This window comes from Schistocerca americana, chromosome 4 (assembly GCF_021461395.2).
Source record: "Schistocerca americana isolate TAMUIC-IGC-003095 chromosome 4, iqSchAmer2.1, whole genome shotgun sequence".
Classification (NCBI taxonomy): Eukaryota; Metazoa; Arthropoda; class Insecta; order Orthoptera; family Acrididae; genus Schistocerca; species Schistocerca americana.
This window is the reverse complement of record NC_060122.1, coordinates 445,719,080-445,738,580: the sequence shown is the minus strand read 5'-3', so window position 1 is coordinate 445,738,580 and position 19,501 is coordinate 445,719,080. Positions and strand designations below refer to the sequence as shown.

The 19,501-nt window shown below is 42.5% G+C and overlaps 1 protein-coding gene across 1 annotated transcript in view; it reads left to right on the top strand.

Moving 5' to 3' along the window:
- The first annotated feature begins 3,152 nt into the window (after window positions 1–3,152).
- Window positions 3,153–19,501, top strand: part of LOC124612973 (bestrophin-4) — a 566,407-nt gene continuing 550,058 nt past the window's right edge. Inside the window, exon 1 of the mRNA XM_047141502.1 lies at window positions 3,153–3,314. Within this exon, the coding sequence (XP_046997458.1) occupies window positions 3,244–3,314 (71 nt within the window). The 5' untranslated portion in view covers window positions 3,153–3,243. The remainder of the gene's footprint in view (window positions 3,315–19,501) is intronic.

Sequence of the window (19,501 nt, the reverse complement as noted above, 5' to 3'; positions counted from 1 at the left end):
TACCGAAATTGATGAGGAAAACATGCATGTTAGGAACATAAAACGACATAATTAATCATTGAAGACAATTCCAGAAAACAGTCAAATATCCTATTGACGGAAGTCTGTCGGCACAATGATACTTCATACACAACCTGCGTCCTCATGTGTTATCAGTCTGGCAACAGTATTATGGTGCCATTTTCCAACAGAACAACGCGTATTAACACATGGCTTGTGTCTCTGTGAACTCCCTACATGATGTTGAGATACTCCCCTGACCAGAAAGATCCCCCTTTTCTGTCCCCGATAAAATACAAGTTGGACCATCTCTGGCGTAAACTCTGTCCTCCAGCATCCAGAATATCAAAGATCAGTGATAAAAGTTACTGTCCAGCTTGCCTTAGGAGAAGATACAACGGTTTTATGACACCCATCCAAACCGAATTAGTGCATGTGTCCAGACCAGAGGGAGTTCGTTATATTGGTACGGGCTCACACTGCCAAGTTCTTTGTAAATTTGACTCGATCTCATCAGTTCAACAATTTCACAACTTACTCTTGATAATTAGAATTATATTAACACCGTCAGCTGCTGGCAAGCGTTGATATATATCAAGGTGGACAGGTGAAAATATGTGCCCCGACCGGGACTCGAATGCAGGATCTCCTGCTTACGTGGCAGACGCTCTATCCATCTGAGCCACCGAGGGCACGGAGAATAGTGCGACTGCAGGGACTATCCCGCTCACGCCTCCCGCGAGACCCACATTCTCACCTTGTATGTCCACACACTACATTCGTAGTGTCCCACCCCAACACATTCATTACTCGTGGAAGACATTCTTACCAAGTCCCGTCAGAGTTCGGGGAACATGTGTGCATCGGCACAGAAGAAAAACGTCGTGACCAGTGTTGCCAGAACTATATACTTATATGGATACGGTGTCTATTCTTTCGCACATGTCCGAAAGAATAGACACCACTGATGACCAGCAGCCGTCTAGAACGAAATTATAATTATATATTAATACCTTCAGCTGCTGACGGGCGTTGATATATATCAAGGCGGACAGGTGAAAATGTGTGCTCCGACCGGAACTCGAACTTGGGATCTCGTGCTTACATGGCAGACGCTCTATCCATCCGAACCACCAAGACCACAGAGGATAGTGCGACTATCGGACATGTCCGAAAGAACAGACACCATATCCATGTAATTATATACCCTTGGTAAGGTTGTAAGTAGGCTGTTTATGTTTTCTTATTGGCAACGTTACGTAGCGCTCTGTATGAAAATCACTGGCTGTGCTGTGTGCAGTCTGTGGCTAGTTTGCATTGTTGTCTGCCATTGTAGTGTTGGGCAGCGGCAGCTGGATGTTAACAGCCCGTAGCGTTGCGCAGTTGGAGGTGAGCCGCCGGCAGTGATGGATGTGGGGAGAGAGATGGCGGAGTTTTGAAATTTGTAAGACTGTCATGAACTGCTATATATAATATGACTATTAAGGTAAATACAGTGTTTGTTCTCTATTAAAATCTTTCATTTGCTAACTATGCCTATCAGTAGTTAGTGCCTTCCTTAGTTTGAATCTTTTATTTAGCTGGCAGTAGTGGCGCTCGCTGTATTGCAGTAGTTCGAGTAACCAAGATTTTTGTGAGGTAAGTGATTTGTGAAACGTATAGGTTAATATTAGACAGGGCCATTCTTTTGTAGGGATTATTGAAAGTCAGATTGCGTTGCGCTAAAAAATATTGTGTGTCAGTTAAAGCACAGTCTTGTATAATTCCTCAAAAAGGGGACGTTTCAAGGTTCATGTTTGACAATGATTATTCGTATGTATACCTTAATTCGGGAAGAACAGCGGACGGTAGTTTTCTTAGCTGATTATGACTCAGGAATACTATTCCAGTAGTTAAAAATGAACATATCTTCGCTTAGCATTCTCGCCAAAAGATAAATAAATATAAACACCAACTGTGTTATGCACATAGAAATAATAAATTCAGCCACATATACAAGTATTTTATTCCTTATTACACAAGCTTATATTCCTATATCACTACCATCGCCTGTTTCACTTATTTCCGATCATAGTTGTTATTAAATCACTTTCCAAATGATCTCTTGTTTGTTCATTGTTCAAAATGGCTCTGAGCACTATGGGACTTAACATCTCTGGTCATCAGTCCCCTAGAACTTAGAACTACTTAAACCTAACTAACCTAAGGACATCACACACATCCATGCCCGAGGCAGGATTCGAACCTGCGACCGTAGCGGTCACGCGGTTCCGGACTGAAGCGCCTAGAACCGCACGGCCACACCGGCCGGCTGTTCATTATTAACATAATTACTATCTTCTTCTTTCGCCCGACTGCATGGTTTTTTCCATGCTTCACTAGTAACAGTTTCACGCTCTTCAGCAGAATCGATATTCCTTCCACTGTTTCGTTTTTCATGAACAGATCAAATTGAAAATTATCTCACGCTTCTGACTTCGAATCATTACCCTCTCTCCACTTTCGAAGACATTGTCGCAAGCAGCAAAAACAGTGCGGTTGTGAGCGAGTTCACCTGATCTGAGTTACGTACACCCCCGACTAAGGCCACTTACAGGTTTCATTCGAACTGTACGTGCGCAATCACACGTAGTATTTTGTGGAAGAGCCACACTCAAGGGACGAAAGAACCACACGTGGCTCGCAAGCAGCTATTTGCCAACCACCAGTGTAGATTAACACAGGAGGTTTCTTTTTTTCCTTTTCTTTCACTGTTTGCTAAGGCGTTTTCATTTCTCTCTACTCTATAACGCTGCCCTATGCCCTACAAAAGCTCCTCTCTAACTTTTCCCTCAGAGAACCATGTTAATGAGTGATCGCATCTAGGTATATATGTGGACAACAATGTAGAACCATTCCATGTGAACCCATAATAGCAAACTAACCCTCTAGCAGAAGTTACAGTAGAACTCTCTGAGGTGTTCACCATATAACTGCGGACGCGTATAACTCAATCGCCGCCTAAATTTGAAGGTGCGTATGGCCGAGCATTTGCGCACGCTGTAGCAGTGACGTCTTCGCTCTGCCGGCGCCACCACCACCGCCTGCACTGTGCGTTCCCCTAGTCCCGGCGCAGGCGCACGCAAGGTCGCCGATTCGCGGTTCGGCCGCTAGATAGTGCTGGCGGCGCAGCCCCTCGCCCCACTTGGCGGGCCGGCGGAGTTGCGGCCAGTCTTACTGTGATCTGTGTTCTGTGTGCCTGCCATGACGATCTCCTACTCCGCCGAAGTCGCCAACAGTTCCAAATTCGGCTGCTTCTGGAGGATACTTTGCAAGTAAGTGCTGCCGCCGCCACTGCCAGCGCGGCGGCCCGCCGCGCTGACCCCGATACTGCGCTCTGCCCGAGCGCTTTTCTTTTCTTTTTTTTTTAACAATTGCCTTTAGCTGGAGACGCGTCTCTGGGGGATGCTTCCTGGCTTCGCTTCAGCACCGGACAGTGACAGCGGCGCCCAATACCGAACACAGTGCCCCGACTAAGAAGAAGAGAAAAAAGTGCATTTTGTGACTACGTTTCGACAACGGCGTGCTCGTAGCATATGCTTGTGTAACGTGCCGTATAATTAAATCACCCATTGCCAGTTACTGTACTAGCGTTAATCCAGCGTGGTATTAGTACACGAACGAAATAGTTTCACTCTCCCCTTACACTTTCTTTTTCTTTTGCCGCTGCTGAGCGAGTCTGTTATTAATATCTTTGCTGGTAGCTCGACGCGCTGCAAGGCGACTACCAGTTGCAAAAATGCCTCGTGACGTCACACAGTTCGCCTTTCACTCGAGTCGGGGCGCAACCGGCGCAGTGTTGTCTTGCTCTTTTCGCTTTCGGCATCATAACAGTCGCGCGACTTCGACAGTGAAATCATTTCAGGACCTCGGCCGAAGGAATACTAGCGCTGTGCGCTCTCGAATTGGCTCGCGCCAAACGAAATAAAAAGGTTCTTTAAGGTGCAGCAGCAAACCTTGTTATAATATGCTGTTGCACGAGTGATGTCAGAACTTCAGACCAGACTCAATCTGTGGCATTATGTGACCTTGTACGTCCTTCACGAAATTCCTAGTGCATATTATCTGTATCTAAGGGACACGGAGATGTAAAGGCAGTGGCGGGTTCCTACGGAGGCTACAAGGAAGTCTGGGTGTACAGAACTCGCAAGGCAAGCGCTGTTGGCAGGTTTGCGGCTGGAGTCCTTGTCAGCTGAGTCGCTTTACTTTCGAGGTTGACGGCACCGGCCTACAGCTGTTACGCCGTCTTGGCTCTGCAACGATTTTGTCGTGGACCACATTTTAGTCGTTAGCATCACGGTGGACGTGCTTTCACACTATTTTTTCTATCACTCGAAGTTTCAAAATCGTTCCAAAAGGTTCAGCATGAGCCAGTAAACACCGAAATTTTGAGATAAATCCTCGGCCGCCTTTCGTTGTGATCGCTGTGTTCACATTTTTTTATCGGAGGATAAAAAGTGGGCAATAATAGCTCCCACGGTGTATCAAATAATTTAGCAGTGAGCGACAGGTTAAAGTAACAGGCGGTTACAATTGTTTCTTTGTTTATTTTTAGTTCTTTGTTGCCAACTTTATTCACTATAGTGTCGAATACTATTCATACCGCAAAAATAATTCACCATAAACGTTTTTGCCCTTTTTTAATTATTTATTGTTCTTTATCACAGTTTGTTTACATACATCCATACTGACAAGCTGATGGAATGTATTTTGAACTTTGAAGGACTTCCCTCCTTTAATAAGAATTTGATCGAGCTCCTATTTTATTGTTGGCTTTTGTTTTGTCTACATTATCCAAGATAAACAATCTTAACTTAGGTTCTTGTGGGTGTTTCTAGCTCTCTGCAAAAAAAAGAGCGAGAAGCATTCATTATTCATATCATAATTTCGGAACCACATCAATCAGAACGTTTTACTATGAATTTATGTGGAGTATGTGCGTAGATAATTACATATAAAAATACTGTCGTGTTATTATGTTAGACTGCAAGTATTCAGACATCAAGATCACACATTAATTCACACAACTGTAGAAATTTGGAAAAATGTGACGCGAAAGCGTAAACTTTCAGTAGCAAGTCTGGGAAATAAAACAAATTTTGGGAGGATATGATACAATCACCCAGCAATCGATGACTAATTTATGCACCACAATAGACAAATACGTATATTTTAGCACATGTAAATATTCGAACAATGGACAGCTACGAATGCACGTTGTTTTATTAGCTTGTGCGTGTCTATGAAATGTTCGCCTGTCAACACAGTAAACGCGTGGCACAATGAATTCTTCTATATAAAAATAAAACATAATTTTCACACACTCGTGAAGCACTTCAGTAATATTTAAATCCTGCATTCTCCGCACTTTGGTAACGAAGTAATGTTGGAATAATTTCTAAATGTTTTTATGTCGCGATGTAAATTTTTAACAACAAAAATTGTTGTTTTTGATGACAATATTTCTACGAAAAAATCTGAGACACTGAAGGCGGAGTGACTCAGCCGACAATAAGTCCTGTGCATCGTAAACTATTACTGTAGATTTTCGTGGTTTGGTAACATGACAACTATGAAACAGTGATTCGCTATGTTTCGGTTTTTCGTATTTTAGTAGTCTGTTTTCCATCTGCTTCTTATACATAATCTGCACGAGTAAGAGAGTCCACACTCAAATGCAGAACAGGTCTAGCAAAGACATTTTTCCAGAGTAAATCATTTGCTCCCGTGTAATGAAAAAGTTATGCCACGCATAAGTTTTCTTGTCTCACAGTGCTCATCAATAACTGAAGGTGACAATTTCATGTGCGCACCGAACTGCAAATTAGCAATACGTATTTCCACATCTTAGTGGAGCCTTGTCTCAGTGTCACCATCTTACCTTAAGTCTTTTTTTCAGTTCTAGTATGCTTTCAAGAAGAGAACAAATTCATGATGATGTGGAACTTTGCCACACATGCTATGATCAATTAATACAAATTGCATTACAGACCGTAAGTATTGTAAGTATCCAGCCAGTTTCCTCTGCGTTGGCAACGGGGTTTAATAATTTTCCGACATACGTTTGTACCCTATTTTTTCCAACGACAGACGAGCGCATTTATGTTGTGCAGCAATCAGGTATTTGTATTGTTAGATTGTTTCTGACATTTCGAAGGTGTGGAATGTAAGAGGGTTTATTATCATGTCACAGCACTGACCATCAGAGACTTACCTTACACACTTCACCACAACGCTCATCGTGGTATTGCAGTTGCATGTTAATTAAACCATTCTCTGAAATATCAACTCGTGCAGATCGGAGGATGCGCGTCACCATAGAGGACGACGCACTACAGCTAGTTAGTTATTTGTTAATCACCATCGTAACTGATGTGAGGAACTGTTAAAAATTGCGTTGTGTAGTGGGTTTTTAATGTCATTGAAATACACATGTCAGTTTTGCTGGCGCGTAACATTCTCAGTACTGAGTTAAGTATATATGTGATCACTTGGCAGATGCATTCTCGCGATTCCACTTTCACTTATGCTACATGAAGCAATGCAAAAAGAGGACTGATTTCTTCTTTCTGTTTCTTGACATTAGTATCGGTAACCGATATGAGCCGCCAGGAACTCAAAAAGTTCGCGAAGCTCCGATTAATCTGTCGAGGTAAACAGGTCGTCGCTTACGAAATTTTCTCCGCGTGACGTCACATGGTCCTTGACCATTGACTGAAGTATTCTACGCGGAGGTCCGGGTGTCGATCTCCGGAGCCTGACGTCACTACCAAAGTCCGTGATCCTGCAATTCGCGTCATTCCTCCACATAGTGGTTACGAGCCTTAATGAGACACCTGATACTTTTGTCCCGAGACGGCAAATAATGTAAATCCGCCTACATTGACGGCAAGCTGATGGATATCACTAAGCAAAGACTGTAAGGGAAAACTTGTTCGCTGTGTATCAATCTCGGGAAACAATTTCTGTTCAGCCCTTTCTTTCCTCGACGAATTTTAGTAACACGAATCTCAAAGCGAGCAGAAATGACTTTGTAAGAAAATGTAAGTGCTTTCGCTTCCTCCGTGAATACGCCGAACTGAAGCAGATGATAATGTGGTCAAGATTTTGTACTTGTAATGAAGGACAGCGGGTTATAAACCCCTTTTAGTCATTTGACGTTAGTTTCTTAGTTGTTTCCATAAACCACATCAGGTAAAGCCTTCGAGAGTTCCTTTTAGAATGCACTGGTCGATTTTTCCCCTCTTCGTTGTCCAACTGAGCTAGTACTCCGTCGCTAATGACCTTGTCGTCGATATAACATTGTTCGATATTATTCCTTCCTCGTTGGTCATTGTTTTTTTAGTGTCCTTGTAAAACAGGGAAAGTTTCTGTAATTCGAGCGCTTATAATTTCGTAGGACTAATGCCAGACTTCCCTATGGTTACCTTGATACACAAGATGTTAACTGACTCAGAAATATTACCAGGAAGACAGACACCTCATCTCTGATTAGAATTAAGAATAAGTTAATATAGCAATTGTATTCGACCACATGAATGTGTAGTCCAAACTTAAGACACTTTCAGTATGATCAGAAACATGAAAAATGTATGTTTACAGATTCCAGTCAGTCAGGATTTCCCGTCATTAGAGCACATCCTGTACCATTATAAAATGGAAAAAAGAAGAAAATAGGCTACAAATTCCTTTTTTTTCTTTATTTCGTTCTTTCTTTACTTCTCTTCAGTATTTGAAATGTCCCACTTACGACGTTAACATAGTGGCGTAATAACTCAAGGTAGACGGTTAAATTTTATAAAAGATGGTTCAAATGGCTCTGAGCACTATGGGACTTAACTACTGAGGTCATCAGTCCCCTAGAACTTAGAACTACTTAAACCTAACTAACCTAAGGATATCACACACATCCATGCCCGAGGCAGGATTCGAACCTGCGACCGTAGCGGTCACGCGGTTCCAAACTGACGCGCTTAGAACCGCACGGCCACACCGGCCGGCTAAATTTTATATTTGAAGTATCATTTTCAAATAGTGAACAGAACGTTTGATTGTCTCAAAAGAATTATTTAAAGTTATTCTATTAATAAAATTTGTCAATACCTATTGCTTTAAACTACGATTTAGATGGAGATTATTTAATGTGGTTAACAATATGTGGACAGTTTCTAACTGTATCCTGCATCGGGTGGTGAATGATACGTTACCGGTGTAGCTATTGCCTCTCCAGTATTTTCCCTTTTTTTATGTAATTTCAGACGCGCACAGTGAGAAGTCATAAGTGAATATCGTTCTGTGTATGCTGTACTTTTTCTTGGTTGTGATTGTATACTGCTCATCTTCATTATACAGGCTGTTTCGCAGTTCCTATTACAAGGTCATAGAGGTTGTAGAGGGGACTTGGTAGATAAAGTTTTCGTGAGGAATCCATGTCTGCGTATGTATTGTTTACGTGTAAAGTAAGTTTGAAGATCGGATGTCTGCGAAACATATCACGTCACGGAACGCACACATCGGAGACATTGAGCTCTAACCCGTGTACTCTACAGGAGCACATGACATGGTCAGTGCTTAGAATCCTCGTCATCTGGTTATCTTTTACGTGACGAAAGCTGCCCTCTTCAGAGTAGACAGTGCGACGCGTCCGTGGAGCACAACCGTCAACACGTCTATTTGCGAAAGTACCAGTTTCTGGCAGCCATTGTTGTAGTCGGACGAAAACTGTGATCGATGCCATAATTACAGAAGAAACCAAAGGCGTTGCCTCTCTTCTCAGTTTGTGTGCGTACCATGAAGCGGGAGATTTAAAGTGGTCCTATCCTCGAACTCATTTTACATCCAAACGGTACATTGGTTTCTTAATAAAAATACCTAGAAGCCTGTAATAATAAATTGTGTGAAACGCCCTGTGTATAGCCATGCTGAATCTTCCAGCTGCTCCGCTTAGGATATGCTCTCCGTGTGCCGTCTCATGGTCCTTGACCATTGCCTGAAGTATTCCTCATGTCCGCATCACACACAGCCGGTTAAAGATCAGATTACGTCGTTTCGTGATATACAAATTTCAATCTGTTGCGGATACTGACTCCATCGCGAATCGCTTATGTCATTAAAAGAAGTCGACGAGCATTAGTAACGAGTGGGCTATAATCAGGCGACTGCATGATTCGCAGGCCTTCATCAGGTTTACAGGATGGATAAGAAAGCGATAGTTAATAGTATAGTCATTTTCAGCGGAATAATTATACTTATTAGATAAGATTTATGGAAGAAGAAAATTAAATCAACTTCAGCTTGCACACTTTTCTAGACGTTTAGATCAAGTGACTCCAAATAAGTCTAGACCACCTCTTCAGCAGTAAATTTCTGAGCTGCAAACTCGTTTTAGCGTTTACTGTTTCATTATCGTCATTTTGTCGTTAATTTTGAGCATAGGATAAACATCTTGTGGTGAGGTTTCACTTTATAAGTGCAGTTGTTACATTTCTAGACTTACTCACCGTACCTAGAAGTACTTACGAACAACGCGTCTGTGTTCAAAGTTTCCATTCTGTATTGATGCTGCGCTTGGATAGGATGATAATTTATTTACTTCTATGCGAGCTGTGGTTAAGTCTCATTTTATTATTTTCTGTTCCTGGGATACTGAAACGTCTCAAAACTAATCTGTGTAGATTGTTCCCTAAAAAGTTAGTCTGTAAGAGCGTCTGCTATTTAAAACGTCTCAACGTTTATATGACAAACTCCCTCGACTCAAACAAATTTGTGGACATTCCCAATGTCTATTCTTATACGCTTAATGACCCATATTCCACTATACTTCTGCACTTTTTAAAGTATAAGAGGAACAAGGGGTTTATAAGAAGTAGTTTTGATAGCTTAACTGTGGTTTCCCAACACCATGCCAGTGAATCAAAGTCCATTTCATACTACAACGCTTTGTTACCGTTTCAGACTGTTGTGTGATATTACAGACTGCGGTTGTCTTTCATGTGTAATCATAGGCTGTAAGGTCATTTAAATTTTTGTTCTCGTAGGTGAATTCATCATAAGGCGCATTAACACAAGCAAAAATGAAGTCACCTACGGTCTCTTTAAAGAAACTTTCTCAGCGTAAGGAATATACAGGTATGGTAAACGTAGGTAAGGGCAAACAGACCGGGAAATGTACAGCTTTTCTTCCTGATACCAGTCGAGAGTCGAAGCCACCTCATGAATTCACTTGACTTCTCTGTGAGGTCGTGGTGTTCTCGTGGGCAGAGCGTTAGAATGCGGCCGTTGAGGTCCCAGGTTCAGTCCCCAGTAGGAGCGGGAAAGTTTCCTCTTTCCAGTCCCTCCAAGACGACTCCAGGTTCACCCAACCTGCTGTCAGACTACCAGGGATCTTTCCTGGGGGTAAAAAGCGGCGAGGCGATTAGCTTGCCAATGTCTCCCTCACTCTACTTGCACTCAGGCCAGAGGCCCGTTCACAGATTGAGCGCTGTGGACTTCACTTTTTCTTACTATGTACATAAAGCTGAATCCTGTTACTGCTTGCACCTCTGGCAATGTTAATATGAAAAATGCTCAGTTGCGGTGTGATGAATGTCTTGGGTAGGTCAGTTAGGAGAAAGATATGGGCACACAATCTTGAATTATACCATATCTAGTAAAGTAATGTGGTGTTCAGACGAATCTGCGCGTTGATCACAGCTTTATCTTATGAAGCTCAGAAACACACAGTACAGTATTGGTACATACTGTGCCCTCACTCGTCCAGTGACTGATCAAGACTTGGTTTTTATTGTTCGGAGAAGTTATTAAGTTTCCTAGCTTGCCACCCTGATTCAGCTTTTCCGTTGCTCTAGATAAATTAACTGGGGCAAATGCTATGATAGCATCTGGAAAACATGTACTGTCGATTATTTCGCCCCGCACTTGCTCAGTGCCAGCTTATGCTGCGCCCCTCTAATGTTCTCGAGGCCGACTGTTCGCTGAACGGCCCCACACACGAGCGACGGATTGCAGCGATCCGTCGCATGAGATATAGCCTGCAATCGGTAGGTCACCTCCACACCCCCACATACCAGCGATTTGCCAAGCAACTTCAATCAGTATTACGAACTTTATTGTTTTGCTATGGAAAATGAGCTGCTGTGTTTAGCAGCAGTTGTAGTTGATATCCGCATCCCCACGAATACTCACAAAACATAATTTAAAGTAAACGAAACTTATAATTTATTAAACTTGCTTTTTAAACGCTTTTCTTGGGAACTACAGGTTACTTTACAGAATATATTACTCTTTCACTGACGCCAAATGAGTTGTGCACATCTTTCCAGTGTGCCAGTATAATTCGTTTTACATTTATTAGTCCTCAGTTACTTTTTGTTCATTAGTCTTCCAGTTTAACTGGAAGTAGTTACACAATTTACTCGATGTTTCTATATAGAGATTTTCAAGAGTAGCTCTACTGATTTTTTTAATGTAACCTTTGTCATAAACTGTATGAAAAAGACTAAGATTATATGGAATGGCAAGGGACTTGAGTATAACTGTATAATAGATTTTCACTGAAAATTTAAATTAAAGTGTCCCCTTAACATCACAGTACAGCAGGTACATATGTCATTCTGTTTAGAAATTAAAGTCTTTAATAATGCGCATAATTGTTTCATAAATAACCCAAAATCAGCAGGTGTCGCGACTATTACTGTGAATTTCCATGCGATCAGCAATCAGTAGTCGATCTCTGCGGTGCGTTCTACGAAGCGATCGGTCGAACGTGTGTGGGGCCCTTAAGCTCTGACATTCCTTCCCTTTCTAGCCGTCGTTTGGTAAATACCCATTGACCCGAAGGATGAACCTTAGGAGCTGTTAGGGGTAGCTCTGACGGCACAAAGGAAGTTCATTAGCGACCTCCTGGCCAAACGTGCGCATCTGTCAGGGCAACCGGTACCTGGGGTTTCGCAGACACCGGTCTGGGCTGTCCACATGGACGTGGGCGGCTCACGGCCAACAGCTCCCGGTGAGGTCTGCGAACCAGCTGTTGCTACCGCTGCTGCTGCCACTGCCGCTGCTAGCGAGAGTGGTCCAGCGCCGGCGTTAACACCCAGATCCTGTGCACCATGTCATTTCACGAGTGCTACCGCCTTCCCCAATGACTTCAGTGTTCAGTTCTGGTCTGCTTTTTCCTGTAATACCCGAAAATTTTCAGGCAAATTTTTTTCGTCGATGCATTTATAGGACACGAGCTGACAAACCTGACACTGCGTGGCTATTCATTTTCAGAATTTTCTATTAGAAACAGAAACAAAAAATTAACTGTGTTCGTAGTGTAATATCGAAAAAATTTCATTTCTATATATTTGTGAAAACACCTTCGAAATTATGAAACAGTCGCACAAAGAAATATGCATAATGCACAAATGTAAAAGCACGGCTGCCTCGCGTGTCTACAATGCGATTTTGGAAACGTGTCTATGGCAACTACCGGGTGATCAAAAAGTTAGTATAAATTTAAAAACTTAATAAACCACGGAATAATGTAGATAGAGAGGTAAAAATTGACCCACATGCTTGGAATGACATGGGGTTTTATTAGAAGATATATATATATATATATATATATATATATATATATATATTGCTAGACGCGTGAAAGAACTCTTGCGCGCGTCGTTTGGTGATAATCGTGTGCTCAGCCCGTTATGCTTGGCCTCACAGGTCCCCAGACCTTAGTCCGTGCGATTATTGGCTTTGAGGTTACCCGAAGTCGCAAGTGTATCGTCATCGACCGACATCTCTAGGGATGCTGAAAGACAACACCCGACGCCAGTGCCTCACCGTAACTCCGGACATGCTTTACAGTGCTGCTCACAACATTATTCCTCGACTACAGCTATTGTTGAGGAATGATGGTGGAAATATTCAGCATTTCCTGTAAAGAACATCATCTTTGCTTTGTCTTACTTTGTTATGCTAATTATTGCTATTCTGTCGGACACTTTTTGAACTTTTGTATTTTTTTGGTTCTAATAAAACCCCATGTCATTCCAAGCATGTGTGTCAATGTGTACCTCTCTATCTACATTATTCCGTGATTTATTCAGTTTTCAAATTTATACTGACTTTTTGATTACCCGGAACTTTACATAGCTATATAGAGGCTGTTGTCTTCACGTTCAGCCGTCTGCGCTTCGCAGTTGAAAGCTGTCAAAAGTGCTACTAGATATCAGGGATTTCTAAGTTGACTCGACTGCAGGAGTGTCTCAGTAGCAAAGAATAAATGTATTAAAACTACTGCATGATGCGGCGTTTTTTCCGCGCTTCTCAGCGTTTATGACGTCATATCTCTTGGACTATGTAGAACGATGTATTTGTGTAAGTAAATTCAGCGGCATATGTGGATACTGTCTGCGAAATATGTTGCGAATAGAGTTATTAGCAAGAAGTAATAAAAGTAAACGTCATGCATGATGCAGAAGTAAATATGATTGCGGTACTGATCGGTTTCGACTGCTGAGCAATCTCAGAACTCGCATCATGCCTGCTGGAAGGCAACGTGCCACAACCACAGCATAACATCTACTTGACATAATCCGATTACCTAACGAAGACAATTTTAATAAAAATTCTGCAAATTGGAAATTTCTTATACTTTTATGTAGCGAGCAACAGTTAAAAGGGACACAAGTCTGAATGAATGTGCTTCGCTGCTAATTTCTCCCGCTGTCAGTCTAACACATTCTTTGTGAAATATGGCGGTTCAAATTCCAGTCTGACCACAGGTTTTCCATGTTCCTTATATAGCAACGCGTAAGGAAAATGCTGCGATGGTACCTTTGAAAGGGTGCAGCAGGTAACTTTCCCCATCCTTTCCAAATACGAGCTCGTGTTCTGTCTCAAACGACTACGTCCGTTAATGTGACTCGACAACCTAACCTATCTTCCTTTCGAACATGTTCACTTTAAATCAGCGTCTTCCCCATTACCCGTAGCAGTCGGTTGGTTATAAATTTCATCTGCAAATGGCATCGTCTTCCCCGTAATCAGTGAGGAAAAACCGCAAAGTAAAATTTAATTTACTGCCGAGTGGACGGAACCTCGTCATGTGATTTTTACGCCTAACATGATTGTAAACCTGCTCTAGCTCATTTTTATCCTGCAAATATTATAGCTGCATCTTAGAGCGTTTTTAAACATAACAGCACTTAAGATATTACGTGTTCGCATTTTCTATCTTGAGCTAACAAGCTTGAAGGAACACAAAGGGCCCCTTCATGACAATAAGAAGCAGCCACAGAGAGTGAGGTGGCGTGTTTGTACAGACACTGGACGCGTTTTAGGGACAAGCAGGACTCTAATCGACGACATTACATTAGGAATAAGAATTCCCTGGGCTCCCTAAATTACTGGGGATATTAGGTTTCGATTAATTTAAGTATTTTTTCTATTACCTAATGTCTCTTCGCAGTTATCATCCTTGCACCTGTATTTGTCAGTCAAGCTTCTGTGATTGTCCTCTTTCGAAATATTCATTCCTCTTCAACTGAACTGCATACTCTGTGGTTTTCCTTATTGCAATATCTATATCCCCAGAGAACTTCAAACGTATCTTATCATTTCGCAGTACCTCAGTGTCCGTCTACTTTGCCCATCGATTCTTTCGTGAGAGTCTATTACACATCAGCTTACTCTTGACCATCACTACTTTGTGGCCTGAGTCTATACCTGCTCCTTGGTACGCCTTACAGTCCAACACCTGATTTCGGAATCTGTCTGACCATGATGCAATCCACCTGGAATCTTTCAGTACGTCCAGCCAGTTTTCAAGTACACACCCTTCCTCTTGTGAATTTTGAAGAGTATTTGTTATTACTAGTTGAAATTAATTTCAGAATGTAATTAATCATTCTCCTCTTCCATTCCTATTACCGAGCCCATACTCTCCCGAAACTCTTTCTTCTATTCCTTCCCAAAACACCATGTTTCCAGTGGTCCATAGTCATTAAATTATTACCATATTTCATATACTGAATTATCCGTTCGTTACTCTCACATAATTTCTCTAGTTGCCGGCCGCGGTGGCCGTGCGGTTCTGGCGCTGCAGTCTGGAACCGCGGGACTGCTACGGTCGCAGGTTCGAATCCTGCCTCGGGCATGGGTGTGTGTGATGTCCTTAGGTTAGTTAGGTTTAAGTAGTTCTAAGTTCTAGGGGACTTATGACCTAAGATGTTGAGTCCCATAGTGCTCAGAGCCATTTGAACCATTTTTTGAATTTCTCTAGTTCTTTATCGTCTTCTTGATGGTGTTTGTTTGCTATCGATCTGGTGAGAACAGCATCATCACTGAACTCTTCGCAGTAACTCACTCTGCTGACCTACTTTCCTGTTTATAACGGATCCTAATCCCGTTATTATATTTTCTGTCGCTGTTGATATTACCTTACATTCGTTTGACTAGAAATCCTTATCTTCTTTCTATTTCATTGAACTGCCCTCCACCATGTCTTAACCGAGCTTTTACATTTCACTTTCAGGATTTTTTTAGCTGCTCTACCATGTCCAAACTTCTAACATACAACTCTCTCGCTTGTAGTTAACCATTTCGTTGCTTATTCAACCTTTTTCTCGTCATTGTCATCCCCTTGGTTGTCCCTTTCCCGAGATGCAAACAAGGGATTAAGCCGGAATCTTTTGCAGCCCCCCCCCCTCCCGCCACACACACACACACACACACACACACACACACACACACACACACACACACACACACACACGCACCCGCGCGCGGTTCGTGCCTTTAAAGTAGCGATTTCCATTGTCATCTGCATCCTCCTGCCGCGATGATCATTGCTCGTCCCTCAGAGTCGTGCGGGAAGCTCTGCTCTGAAATGTCTCTTCTCCACCCCTCCCCCCCCCCTCCCCCCTCCCCCGCCCTCTTTTACAAGGCCGTTGGCAGAATGAGGATGATCCCCTTACACTTGAGATCCAGTGCTGAGTACGTATCCGGAACGTAAGACGTTTTTATTACCAGTCAGAGGCTACCCCTAGATGACAGGCCCACCATGGATACAGGCTGAATACAAACCATAGCGCACTCTTTTTTTAATCTGCCGTTACAACTGGATTTTCTGCTTTCAAACGAGAATAGCGTTAAGCCGTCCAGCTTCACCAAAACAGCAGAAACTTACGTGGTATCAGTTGCGCGATAATGTAATGGGACGTCCATTGCAGTTATAGCATTACAGTAAAATATTAAAAATTGGAATACTGGAGAAGCTTTCAGCCACCCTGCCTATGCAGCGGCGAACAGACCGTTGCAGCTACCACTGCGGGTGTGCATGCAGTGGCGCAGAGTGGCGATGTCGCAACTTCGGGGCTGTGGAATGCGCGGACTGCGGTAGGCTCGGTCTGTGCCAGCCGTCGGCGACCGTACGGGCAAGGCAAAATGGCACTTGCCTGACAATGGCGGGGCCCTCAAACTCGTTACCACCACTTTGTGGCAGCTTCCCATTTTCACCGTCACACAATGAGTCTCTTCCAACTAAAGATCTATTCACAAGGCAAGATTAGGGTTTGGCGTCGACAGCGAGGACATTAGTGACTGAGCAAAGCTTGAAATAAACAAGGAGAGTGAATGAAACCGGCCGCGTCCTTTCCAAGTGACCAATCCCGGCGTCTGCTTCGAGCCGTCTGTGGAAAGCGCGGGGAATCTTAAGCTGGCCGAATGGGAATTTTGAGACCGCTCCTCGTGAATGGCAGTCCATTACCATTGCGCTACCTCGTTCCGTAGATTGTTACCTGTAAATCGATGCACGTTATTTCAAATCAGACTTCAGAAACACATCAGAATTGAAAAGTTTTTGCAGATTTTCAGTGCGCGTGTAACCGCCTCTGTGGCGGATACCATGCAGTGGCACTCGACTTGGAAGTAATAGATTCGGATCCTGGTGCCGGAAGACGTTTTCGTCGCAAGTATCTGACCAGTAGTGGGAGGAGATATGATGGTGTAGAGTGCGATATCACTTGAATTCGCGTCACTGTCCTCGGTTACATTTAAGGAAATTCGAAACACACAATTGCAACAGTATTCATTACGACCGGTTTCGGTCATCGTCACGGTGTCTGTGCGAACAAACAGGTGCGGGTTCGAGTCCCAGTCCGGCCCACAGTTTTCATTTTCCGGGAAGTTTCGGATCGGTGCACGCTCCGCTGCAGAGTGAAAATTCATTCTGGAAACAATCCCTCAGGCAGGGACTAAGCCATATACCGCAATGTCCTTTTTTTTCCCAGGATGCTACTCCTACAGCTTGCACCTATTCAGGCTGTTTTAGTTTTATTTCTAGACCATGCCCTCTTAGACAAATTATAGATTTAGGTATATCTTCTGAAGAAGGCTCAATTATTTGGGCTGAAATCTGGGTAAAGGTTGGTTTCATTACCGCAATCGAAGCTGATAGTTTCTTATATATTACGCAGGAGAACTTAAGCGAAATTTGAAAGGTAGGAGATGAGGTACTGGCGGAAGTAAAGCTGTGAGGCTGGGTCATGAGTCGCAGTTGAATAGCTCAGCCATAGACCACTTGCACGCGAAAGTCAAGGTCCCAGGCTCGAGTCCTGGTCAGGCACACATCGTTAATCTGCCAGGAAGTTTCAAACAAAGCACAACTTAAAAAAACTATGCCATAAAGTTTTTAATTTATACAAAATATTTTATAAGTTTTAGAACAATTTTCATCGCGCTAAAAACAAAAGGAATAGAAGTAACATTACTGAAAACATGTTAAAAAAATAAAGTTATAAGACCTTCTGATAAATTAAAAGCACGATAAACCAACGTCACGTAGCTAAAAGTTGATAGCCAGAAGTGGTGTGGCCTATAATGAAATGAGTACACGCTCAGACTAGTTAAACTTGAATACGAGGCACAAACATCCGTTCTTAGTGTGTCCGTGTAAAGCAATGTTGAAGTGCCTTTTTGTAATGTTATGTTTGTTTATGCTGATTCCGTGATGGTGGTAAATGACTGAAAACGGTCATAATATAGTAAATACTCATGTAGAAGCGTGCCATGAATTTCGTTAAATAATAATCGAACAGTTGTTGGTATTCGCCTCGTCAAAATAATCTTAAACCATAGATCATATTCCAGATTTCCGATTTGGGGTGTCAGTTCACGAGTAAACCTACACTCAGAGCGACAGCAGACGCTACTGCCACCAGCAAAACGAACAAAAGACGATCGCTCCCCGAAATAGCGAAACAAAACACACGAAATGGCGAGATGACAGTGATGCTTTTCAACACGGAAACGTGAATGTATTTAGTGCAGTGAAAGTGGCGTGTGCAAAAACCCATCATAGACACGTGGAAGATGAAGAAATGTGAAGTAAACGACAAAAAATCGTGAGTAGCGAAAAGAATAAAAACTTTTTATATTAGTAAGGAAAGTGTGCGAACTGTACGCTTCCACAGAAAACAAAATGGTTAGAAAACCATATTATTAGAGTGACCACAGAACATGCTTTAGAATAAAGCGGAACGCGTCTGGTCTTAATAAGCCTTATATTACAGATGCAAAGACGGTAATTAACGTACACAAGTTGTATATATGCAACTGCGGCAAAAGAGGCCGGAAAACAAAAGACAACATGCATAGTAACCATACTCGTTGATGATACGCACGTAGGTGGACGGATGGATGGATGAGCTGCTTCATGCACATATGATGTACGTTCAGATGTACTGTACATTGTTTCCTCATTATGTGCCTGATGATGAAGCTTTGTGGCTTAGAAGTCAATTACAGTGAAAGTGGAAAATAATGAGTTCAGATGTTCGGACGTAAGAATCTAAAAGGGAAAAGTAGTACGTATTTTCCAAAGTGAAAAAGTGTAACAACTGGCGTAACCACCTCATCCACAACACTGTAACGTTAAAGGTCTTATTTAATTCTGGGTAGAAAATTTATTCAAATGCGTCATTAGTCAATTGTCCTCCAAATGTACTATTTTTTGTATGTAATGCAGCTTTTTTAAACTAACATCACAGAGATAAAAAGAAAAAAAAATAATAGCCTCACGTATTGCTGTGGTGTTGTCCACGGGATTGTGCGCTTCGTAAGTGGATAACCAGCCACAAATTAAGTTATTTCAATCGTACTTTGCGGTATAATGAGGCAAACTATGTTCTTCACCCTGTTAAGCCTGTTTAGCGAGTGGGGAAATTCAGTATTAAAATAAACTGCAGAAGTACATGCACAATCTGCAGCTCGCTGTAGATAACAAACGAACGAGCAACTAAATTCGTTGCAGCTTACTAGTCGTGGCATTTAATGGGCCCAGTAAGAACACAGGAGTCTAAGGATGATAGATGTGTTTACAGGCTACACACAGCAGCTATAGCAGTCTGCTAATGGTGTATACGTATCTCACTGCTAGATCTGTGTCTCCCATAGCTGGCTGACTTCTCCCGGATGG